General features: G+C 48.9%; 1 protein-coding gene across 3 annotated transcripts in view; it reads left to right on the forward strand.

The window, feature by feature from the left end:
- Positions 1-10,207, forward strand: part of MX2 (MX dynamin like GTPase 2) — a 44,633-nt gene extending 34,426 nt beyond the window's left edge. For all 3 annotated transcript variants that reach the window (XM_033232522.1, XM_033232523.1, XM_033232524.1), the window contains exons 11-14: positions 2,396-2,554; positions 3,687-3,763; positions 7,701-7,955; positions 9,265-10,207. In XM_033232522.1, coding sequence (XP_033088413.1) covers positions 2,396-2,554; positions 3,687-3,763; positions 7,701-7,955; positions 9,265-9,507 — 734 coding nt within the window. In that variant the 3' untranslated portion in view covers positions 9,508-10,207. The remainder of the gene's footprint in view (positions 1-2,395; positions 2,555-3,686; positions 3,764-7,700; positions 7,956-9,264) is intronic.
- The last annotated feature ends 547 nt before the right edge of the window (positions 10,208-10,754 follow it).

The following is a 10,754-nucleotide window of genomic DNA, read 5'->3' on the forward strand; positions in this document are numbered from 1 at the left end:
TGGGACCACAGGTGTGAACCACCATACCCAGCTAATTTTTGTACTTTTTTGGAGAGACAGGTTTTCACCACCATTGCTCAGGCTGCTCTTGAACTCGTGGGCTCAAGCAATCCACCTGCCTCAGCCTCCCGTAGTGCTGGGATTATAGATGTCAGCCACTGTGCCTGGCCTTGCTTATTGGTTTTGAGGCTAAATGGCATTCCATGCCCACCTGAGGAATTCGTAGAGCAGCCCAGGGTACCTCAGGGCTGCTATTCTGAGTGCCTGGAGGGAAGCCTGTGCCCAAAGCAGAGGTCCAGATGACTCTGGGGGCCAGCCCCACATGAAGGCTCTCCAGCCACTGAGTTGAGTGCACAACTGCTGGCTGGCCATGGTGCCTGTTGTGGACACACCAGACACGAAGCCTTTGTTAGTAGCAGCTAAACCTCAGCCTGGTAGAAAAAGTGACCTGGGATACTTACTTATTTTGGTGGTATTAAGACAGAGCTCAGCATGGGTGCCAGGGGACCATGGGAGGGGGGAGTCCACATGAAATCGTTTACCATCTCCCGCTCTGGAAGGTCTAGGGTGTGATGATCTGGTTTCAACAATAAGTAAAGACTAGATGAAGTAGCAGTTTTTTAAGTGCTAAAATGTGCTCAGGTCACCCAAACAATTCCACTCATCCCAATCCTCCTTCTCTTTGCCCCTAATTCAAGAGCAGGGAGATCCCTGGTTTGACAAGAGCCTGCTGGCTTCACCTGGCAAAGTTTCAATTCCCATGTGCTCCAGCCCAGGTGCCAGTAGGGCATGTGTGTGTGTGTTCATTTTCACGCTGCTATAAAAAACTACCTAAGACTGGACAATTTATAAAGAAAGGAGGTTTAATGGACTCACAGTTCCACATGGCTGGGGAGGCCTCAGAAAACTTACAATTATAGCAGAAAGCAAAGGAGAAGCAAGCACTTTCTTTACAAGGTGGCAGGAGAGAGAGCAAGGGGAGAGCTGCCAAACACTTTATTTATTTATTTATTTTGAGACGGAGTTTCACTCTTGTTGCCCAGGCTGGAGTGCAGTGGTGTGATCTCAGCTTACTGCAGCCTCAGCCTCCCAGGTTCAAGTAATTCTCCTGCCTCAGCCTTCCAAGTAGCTGTGATTATAGTTGCGTGCCACCACGTCCAGATGGTTTTTATACTTTTAGTAGAGATGGGGTTTCACCACGTTGACCAGGCTGGTCTCGAACTCCTGACCTCAGGTGATCTGCCCTCCTCCACCTCCCAAAGGGCTGGGATTACAGGCATGAGCCACCGCTCCCAGCCCCTGAACACTTTTAAACTATCAGATCCCGTGAGAACTCACTATCATGAGGGCAGCATGAGAAAAACCACCCCCATGATCCAATCACCTCCCACCAGGAGACCTTATCAATTTCCTGGCGTGACCTGTCTTGCCTTGACATGCTAACCCACAAACCACCTCCAAGTCCCAGGGAGCTCCCCCTGCCCAGGGGCTGCAGCATCCTCGTCCACCAGGGCAGGACCTGGGGTCACTGCTCCCCAAGGTGTCTTCACCTGCTCTCTTGACACATGGGGATTATAATTTGGGATGAGATTTGGGTGGGGACACAAAGCCAAACACAATTTGAGATGAGATTTGGGTGGGGACACAGATCCAAACCATCTCATTGTGTGTATGCTGTTGTGTTTTTGTTCTGGCACTTGGAGAAAACAGCACTATTTACCTCCGTGGTAAGATCCCTCCAACTGTAATCTGTGGCTATATGCTTAGGAGGTGAGGGGTACAAGATTAATTTTCCATATTCATTTAACTGATCAGATTTTTGTGTTTAGTTTTGTTTTTATTTTTCAGAGACAGGCTCTTGCTGTCACCCAGGCTAGAATGCAGTGGTGCGATCACTCACATAGCTGGGACTAGAGGCACACACCACCATGCCGGGCTAATCTTTTTTTATTTTTGTAGAGACAGGATCTTGTTATGTTGCCCAGGCTGGTCTCGAACTCCTAGCCTCAAGTGATCCTCCCACCTCGACCTCCCAAAGTGATGATATTACAGGTGTGAGCCACCACACCTGGCCTCTGATCAGGTTTTTGTTTGTTTGTTTTGTTTTTGTTTTTGTTTTTGTTTTCCTACCAGTTAGAAATAGTAACTTCTCTCTTGGGGTGATGACTTTCAATTGAAACACATTTCATAGAATAAGATTTTTGTTTCCCAAAAGTCAGTATTTCTTAAACTCCTGTTATTAGACCATGAATATTTTTCTCATTGTGAACAAAACTCCACTTTGCAACACTGCCTCTGCATACAGTGGGGAGCAAGACTTTAAAAAACTGTTGCTAGCTTTACAACGTCTGCAGAATTATTAGAATTCACCATGGAGGTCTGTTCAATGTTGCAGTTAAAAATATTATCCATGAAGAAGTTGAAAAATATGAAAAGCAGTATCGAGGCAAGGAGCTTCTGGGATTTGTCAACTACAAGACATTTGAGACCATCGTGCATCAGTACATCCAGCAGCTGGTGGAGCCCGCCCTTAGCATGCTCCAGAAAGCCGTAGGTGAGGACTTTCATGCAGGGCTCCCAAACCATCACTCTCGTACCTTCCATAGACCCCAATGCCTTGGAGGAAGAGATTGGAATGGAGTTACCAAACACAGCCTGCAGACCAGCTCACGGGTGTGCTAGATTGCTACTTGGTGTGCTCTGTGAGCCAGCAGCACTGGCAAGGCCTGGGAGCCGGTCAGAGCTGCAGATTCTGCCCTTCTGCCTGAGAACTCGTACTGAGGTTTCTAGGAGATGGGGAAGCATGCTGAGTGCTGTAGGCGCTTTCCATCACTGTCCTTCAAACACACGGAGGAGGCGGGGAAGATGGTTTCTCTTGTCTTTAGGGGGCAGGCAGAGGGTGCACACGTGCTTCATCTGTATCATACGCAGTCCCCAACACAGCTGTGTAAGGCAGCGGTCCCCAGTCTTTACGGCACCAGAGACTGCTTTCATGGAAGACAATTTTTCCACAGGCCCGGTGAGGGGTGAGAGGGATGGCTCTGGGATGATTCAACTGCATTGTATTTATTGTGCACTTTATTTCTATGATTATTACACTGTAATATATAATGAAATAATTACACAGCTCATCATAATGTAGAATCCTCATCATGGTAGGAGCCCTCAGCTTCTCTTCCTGCAACTAGACGGTCCCACCGGGGAAGTGATGGGAGACAGTGACAGATCATCAGGCATGAGTTTCTCATAAGAAGCCTAGATCCCTCGCATGTGCAGTTCTCAACAGGGTTTGTGCACCTGTGAGAATCTAGTGCCACCGCAGATGTGAAAGGAGGTGGGGCTCAGGCAGCTATGCTCACTAGCTCACTGCACATCTGCCGGATGTGGACTGGAATTGGTCCAGCCCGGAAGTTGCGGACCCCTGATGATGTAAAGAATAGTCAGAGGTTAACATGCACACAGGCACGGGAAGTGGACGGGATCTGCCCAGGCTGCACGAGGGCTGGATTGCATGTCCCTGGAATGACGTCCCACCCTCTCCTATCTTGGTCTGCCGGCCTAGGAAACTCAGTCTCCTGGAATGGGTCAGGGTACCATCAGTCATCCTCCCTGTGTCTTTAACCATTTTATTTCTGCTTGTGTTTTACTGATGTTTTCTTTCTTTCTTTTTTTTTTTTTTTGGTCAGAAATTATCTGGCAAGCTTTCATTAACATGGCCAAAAAACATTTTGGTGAATTCTTCAACCTTAACCATACTGTTCAGGTAAGCGCCCAGAGTTCACTTGCTAGTCACCTGGACCACTGGCTGTTTAACCTTGAGAGAAGCTGGATATGTTCACTGTCGTTTGGAACCATGAGGCCAGGGATGCAATGGCAGGCTGGTGGGGCTGGTGGGGCTGGCGGGGCTGGCAACTCCAGGAGCACCTGCCTGCTTGGCTTCTGCTCAGGAGGAGGCTTCACTCCCCAGGAGAAATGAAAGGAGGCGTGTGCCCTGCCATCTGTTTTGCATGACCTCACGCAGGATGTGGGGCTCCACCGAGGACGAGCTGGTAGGCTGAATCTTTTTCAAGCATAAAGCACAGCATTGCTCACTAGTCCTACTCCCAAGTTTGTATGTTTGACTCAAAGATGTTGCTCTGTGGGTTTCTACTTAGCAACTCTTCCCTGAGTTACCTTCAGCAAAGGCAAGAGAGGGCATGTGCCACATGGGCTCTAAATAAAATTCCTCTTCTGCCCAGGCCTGGGCTCGTGGATTGAAATCTCATTCCATAGTACAGGCAAGCAAGAAGGATAATTTCTGTCATTTTTCCATCATGTAGATTCATTTCTTCTTTCACCCTTTTGGCCTGTTGGTAAAAATTAAATCTCAGTTCTGACTCTCACCCACTTTCTCGGGCTGTGTCTGAGTCCCAGGTGCCTGCTCATGGGGTGGGTGACCTGCCTGGTCCCCAGTCACCAAGCTGTCCATTGTCTTTCCCAGGCCTTGGTCCCTTGGTCCCTGAGCTCCTGCCAGCCCCCGCCGGGACACATGAAGCACACTGCTGCAGGCCCGACTGCTTGGGCCATGGGAACTCTGGCATTAACCAAGGCTCTTCACCTCTTTTGTGCTGCCCTTGGATAGACACAGCCTTGCAACAGCTCCCGGCTCCATACCAGGGACTATGGGGCTCTCCAAGGCCATGGCCTGCGCACTCCCCAGAGCCACATCAGAGCCTGGGGGGCGCGTTGCCTCCTGGGTCACAAATCTTGAGGAGTGCAGCACAGGCCGCTTCTGCTCCCAGAGGGTCTACCGTCCATCGTTGTGTAGACCGAAAAGTGACTGAGGCAGATCTGCCTCGATCCGAGGTTTATTTTGCCCAGGTCGAGGATGTACCTGGGAAAAGGAACACAAGTCCCAGTGCGATCTGTGACCTGTGCTTTTCCTGTCGAGGGTTTTAGAGGAACTTCAGTATTTGAAAAGGAAAGAGCAAGCGGGGAAGAAAGAAGGAGGGTAGGCAGTGAGGCAGAGGTCACACTCTTGTAAGACTCTGACCAGCACTCAGTGAATCTACATGTTATATGTGAAAAGAAAGGCGTGGAGGGCAAGTCAATCATGCATTCATCTCGCGCTCAGTAAATCTACATTTTACATCGGATAAAGTGTGCATGTGAAATCACAGCTTCTGTTTGGGAACAAAAGAAAGACAGTTAACTTTCCCTTTGGTATAGTAAGTTTGTGGCCCCAAGATTCTACTTTTCTTTCACAGTTGTCACATATACTTAAAAAAATAGAAAAGAAAGAGAGAGAGAAAGAACCAGCACCTGTGAAACTCACCCTCTTACTCTCAAGCCACTGCTTCTGCTTTCAGTTTTAAAAAGTCTGTTTGAAACTCAAAAGCCTAGGCCGGGCATAGTGGCCCACGCCTGTAATCCTAGCACTTTGGGAGGCCGAGGTGGGCAGATCACTTGAGGTCAGGAGTTCGAGACCAGCCTGGCCAACCCAGTGAAACCCTTGTGTCTCCTAAAAATACAAAAATTAGCCGGAAATCACTTGAACCTGGGAGGCGGAGGTTGCAGTGAGTCGAGATTATGCCACTGCACTGTAGTCTGGGCAACAGGGCAAGACTCCATCTCAAAAACAAAAAAAAGAAAAAGAAACTCAAAGCCAGGACATAACAGTCTTAGTTCAAGCTTCTATCACAAAGTCCCACAAACTGGATGTGTCTTATTAACAATAAAAATTTGTTTCTCATGGTTCTGGAGGCAGGGAGCTGAGATCAGTGTATGGGCATGGTCAGGTGGCAGTGAGGGCTCTCTTTCAGGTTGCGGACAGCCACCACCTTCTTGTGTACCCTCACACGGTGGAAAGAGCTCTCTGGGGTTCTTTTTTTTTTTTTTTTTTTTTTTTGAGGTGGAGTCTTGCTCTGTCGCCCAGGCTAGAATGCAGTGGCCGGATCTCAGCTCACTGCAAGCTCCGCCTCCGGGTTCCCGCCATTCTCCTGCCTCAGCCTCCCAGTAGCTGGGACTACAGGCGCCCGCCACCTCGCCCAGCTAGTTTTTTGTATTTTTAGTAGAGACGGGGTTTCACTGTGTTCGCCAGGATGGTCTCGATCTCCTGACCTTGTGATCCGCCCGTCTCGGCCTCCCAAAGTGCTGGGATTACAGGCTTGAGCCACCGCGCCCGGCCTTTTCTGGGGTTCCTTTATAAGGGCCTCAGTCACATTCATGAGGCTCTACCCTCATGATTAATTGCCTCCCACCTCCCAATACATTACCTTTCTGCTTTGTTTTCAACATGTAAATTCGGGGGTAGGGGACACAAATGTTCAGTCTGTGGCAGTGACCCTGTGATCCCCGTTCTCTGCTACATCACCTCTTTTTTTTTTTTTTTTTGAGATGAAGTCTCACTCTGTCACTCAGGCTGGAGTGCAGTGGTGCCATCTCGGCTCACTGCAACATCTGCCTCCTGGGTTCAAGCAATTCTCCTGCCTCAGCCTCCCAAGTAGCTGGGATTACAAGCGCCTGCCACCACACCCAGCTAATTTTTGTATTTTTAGTAGAGATGGGGTTTTGTCATGTTGGCCAAGCTGGTCTCAAACTCCTGACCTCAGGTGATCCACCTGCCTCAGTCTCCCAGTGCTGGGATTACAGGTGTGAGCCACCGCACCCAGCCTTTTTGAGATAGAGTTTTGCTCTTGTTGTCCAGGCTGGAGTGCAATGGTGTGATAGCTCACTGCAACCTCTGCCTCCCAGATTCAAGTGATTCTCCTGCCTCAGCCTCCCAAGTAGCTGGGATCACAGGCGTTCGCCACCACACCCAGCTAATTTTGTATTTTTAGTAGAGATGAGGTTTCACGATGTTGGCCAGGCTGGTCTTGAACTCCTGATCTCAAGTGATCCACCCTCCTCAGCCTCCCAAAGTGCTGGGATTACAGGCATGAGCCATCGTGCCCAGTCAACCTCTTTCTTCCTTGACTGCATGGGTGACGTAGGAGCCCTGGGATTCCTGGGAAACAGGTATATCACACTGTTATCCCAGTGTCAGCACTGGAACCATTCCAGCAGAAGTAGAACTCCAGGAATGACTGACACCGTCCCAACAGTATGGACTAAGCCTGTTCCTGATGAAGGAGCAGGAAGCTGGTGGTGTGGGAGGGACTGGGGATGGCCATAGAGGAAGAAAGGGCAGGACAGAAGGTATGTTGCAAGCAGGGAGTGAAGAAACCAGGTTCATAAGGACAGAAAGGGCAAAGTAGGACTTTCTTTTTTTTTTTTTTTTTTTTTTTTTTTTTGAGACGGAGTCTCGCAGTCGCCCAGGCTGGAGTGCAGTGGCCGGATCTCAGCTCACTGCAAGCTCCGCCTCCCGGGTTTACGCCATTCTCCTGCCTCAGCCTCCCGAGTAGCTGGGACTACAGGCGCCCGCCAACTCGCCCGGCTAGTTTTTTCTATTTTTTAGTAGAGACGGGGTTTCGCCGTGTTAGCCAGGATGGTCTCGATCTCCTGACCTCGCGATCCACCCGTCTCGGCCTCCCAAAGTGCTGGGATTACAGGCTTGAGCCACAAAGTGGGACTTTCTAAAACTCACCATTTCAAGTCTCAGGACGTCTTTGACCTCAGATTCATTTTAATTCTGAGTTCAGCATCATAGTACTTCCAAATTTGTTTAAGCCACCAGGAAAGAAGAAAAAGAAGTAATGTGCTTGTCTTTCTTATCTAACCAGAGCAAGATTGAAGACATAAAAGTGAGACACACAGAAAAGGCAGAAAACATGATCCAACTTCAGTTCAGAATGGAGCAGATTGTTTTTTGTCAAGATCAGATTTACAGTGGTGTTGTGAAGAAAGTCCGAGAAGAGATTTTTAACCCTCTGGCGAAGCCTTCACAGAATATGAAGTTGAACTCTCATTTTCCCATTAATGAGTCTTCAGTTTCCTCCTTTAACGAAATAGGCATCCACCTGAACGCCTACTTCTCCGTGAGTTCCCCGGGGGGCAGGATCTGTGCTCTCTGGCATTTGTGGAGTTGAGCAGGGACTATGCTAACCTAGAGAGGCTTTGCTGAGGGAAGGAGGGAGGGACCACTACAATGTATTAAGCCCTTTTGTACTATGATAAACTACTTATATATTTTCTCATTTATAATTTTACACGAGCCCTGTGAAGGCATTTTTAATTAATTTCCCCACAATCAGTTTTTAAAGTGAGCAGAGCGTGTACTCAAAATTAATTCCGACCCCAAAATTCTTTATATTTCATATGCAGTCCATGAATTACAAAATTACTATGATCAGAGTACAGCAAAATACAACAAACGTCAATGATAATGGCTATGAATTAGCTTTCTTTGGTGTTCAGAAGGCACTAACATGCCACACTCGCCAGCCCCACTAGATAGGAATGAAATTTCCTTTCCCTAGATTTTGTGACCCGATGAACTTTTTGGCCTCTGACTTTCTTTTTTTTTTTTTTTTTTTTTGAGACGGAGTCTTGCTCTGCCACCCAGGCTGGAGTGCAGTGGCCGGATCTCAGCTCACTGCAAGCTCCGCCTCCCGGGTTCACGCCATTCTCCTGTCTCAGCCTCCCGAGTAGCTGGGACTACAGGCGCCCGCCTCGTCGCCCGGCTAGTTTTTTGTATTTTTTAGTAGAGACGGGGTTTCACCGTGTTAGCCAGGATGGTCTCGATCTCCTGACCTCGTGATCCGCCCATCTCGGCCTCCCAAAGTGCTGGGATTACAGGCTTGAGCCACCGCGCCCGGCCTGGCCTCTGACTTTCTATCCAGTATGCAAGTATCACTGTGCCCAGGAAGGAAAAATAGCTTTTAAACTGCAAAGACACCCACCTCCCAAAGCCCTTTCTCAATCAGAATAGAGTGGTTTCCCAGCCATGGGCACCTGGCTGCCAGACATACTGGCTGCATCTGTGAAGATGGAATGAGGGGAGGATTCAAAATGGCCCTGATGCACACCCAGAAGGGAGCCAGGGGAGTCCTGGGCCGGGGGTTCTCTCCAACAGGGAGGAGCTGTGGGGATGCCCAGCGGTGGTATGGGCTTGCTAGCCTAGCAGGGGGATTCTTAGTGCTAGAGGGGATGCCTGGAAGTAAAGAGGGGTCAGTGCAGATGGAACCTTCATGGGGCTTGATGCTGACCACTGGAGTGGAGGTGGGCGGGCCACCAGAGCTTCGCAAGGCAACCATATGCCCATCCAAGAACTCCAGGCCTTCTCTCTGCAACCACAGGCCTTGGGCTGAGACCACTCCAGCAAACCCTTCTTTCTCCCTCTTCCAGGAAACCAGCCAACGTCTCGCCAACCAGATCCCATTTATAATTCAGTATTTTATGCTCCGAGAGAATGGTGACTCCTTGCAGAAAGCCATGATGCAGATACTACAGGAAAAAAATCGCTATTCCTGGCTGCTTCAAGAGCAGAGTGAGACCGCCACCAAGAGAAGAATCCTTAAGGAGAGAATTTACCGGCTCACTCAGGCACGGCACGCGCTCTGTCAATTCTCCAGCAAAGAGATCCACTGAAGGGCGACGATGCCCGTGGTTGTTTTCTTGTACATACTCATTCACTCTAAGGGGAGACGGTGCAGGATGCTGCTTCTGCTTTCGGGGCCACACTCTTCTGTTACTATCTGTGTCCATCTCTACCGTGCTCCCTCAGCGTCAGAGCATACATCAGGGCTCTACACAGGCTCAGCTCTCTCCACCGCCCAGCTCTTCCCTGACCTTCATGAAGGGGTGGGTCTCCAGTCCTTGGGCCCTGTAGCACACAGTTGCAGTGTCCTAAGCTACTGCTCCCATTCTTTACTAATTTGCATTTGTGTTCCCTTCCCCCTACAAGATTATAGACCCCAGAGTGGGAAGGTCCAGGTCAAATTCTTTTGTGTGTCCAGTCTTTTGCACAGCACCTGAAACGTTGTAACTGCTTAATAAATGACATCTCACTGAACGAATGAGTGCCATGGAGTGACAGAGATACCTGAGGCTATCGCTGAAGCCCAGGCCTTGGACATTTAGTGACCGTTAGCTGGTCCCTTTCAGATCCACTGGCCATGCCCCTGCTTCCCATGGTTCACTGTCATTGTGTTCCCCGGTTTCTCCACTCCCCCCTAGAAAGGAGCCTGAGTGATTCTCTTCTCTTCTTGTTTCCCTGATTATGATGAGCTACCATTGCTCTATTAAGTCTTGAAGAGGAATTTAATAAAGCAAAGAAACTTTTTAAAAATGTAGGCAGGTTCAGTGACTCATACCTGTAATCCCAGTGACTCTGGAGACTGAAGCAGGAGGATTGCTTGAGCCCAGGAGTTCAAGACCAGACTGGGCAACATAGTGAGACCCTGTCTCTAAAAAAATGTGTTTGTAAGTAGCCAGACATGGTGGTGCACACCTGTAGTCCCAGCTACTCAGGTGGCTGAAGCAGGAGGATCCCTTGAGCCCAGGACTTTGAGGCTGCAGTGAGCCATGACTGCACCATTCACTACAACCTGGGTGACAGAGTGAGAGTGGGACTGTCTCTGAATACACACACACCACACACACACAGAGAACTTCACACCAGTGATCATCATTACGGGTAATTTTAGAAAGATTACATGACTTTCTTTCTTCATTTGCTGTAAAAGATATTGGAAAAGAAAGTTCAAGTCAAAAATCACAGCTTGACCAGCATCCCCAAGAGGTCTCTTGCAGATGTCTCTTGGATTTGTGTTCAAATGCTAGTGTATTAGTCTGCTATAGCTGCCATAACAAATATCCCATGCTGGGTGGCTTAA

Source organism: Trachypithecus francoisi, unplaced genomic scaffold, assembly GCF_009764315.1.
Source record: "Trachypithecus francoisi isolate TF-2019V2 unplaced genomic scaffold, Tfra_2.0 Lachesis_group14, whole genome shotgun sequence".
Classification (NCBI taxonomy): Eukaryota; Metazoa; Chordata; class Mammalia; order Primates; family Cercopithecidae; genus Trachypithecus; species Trachypithecus francoisi.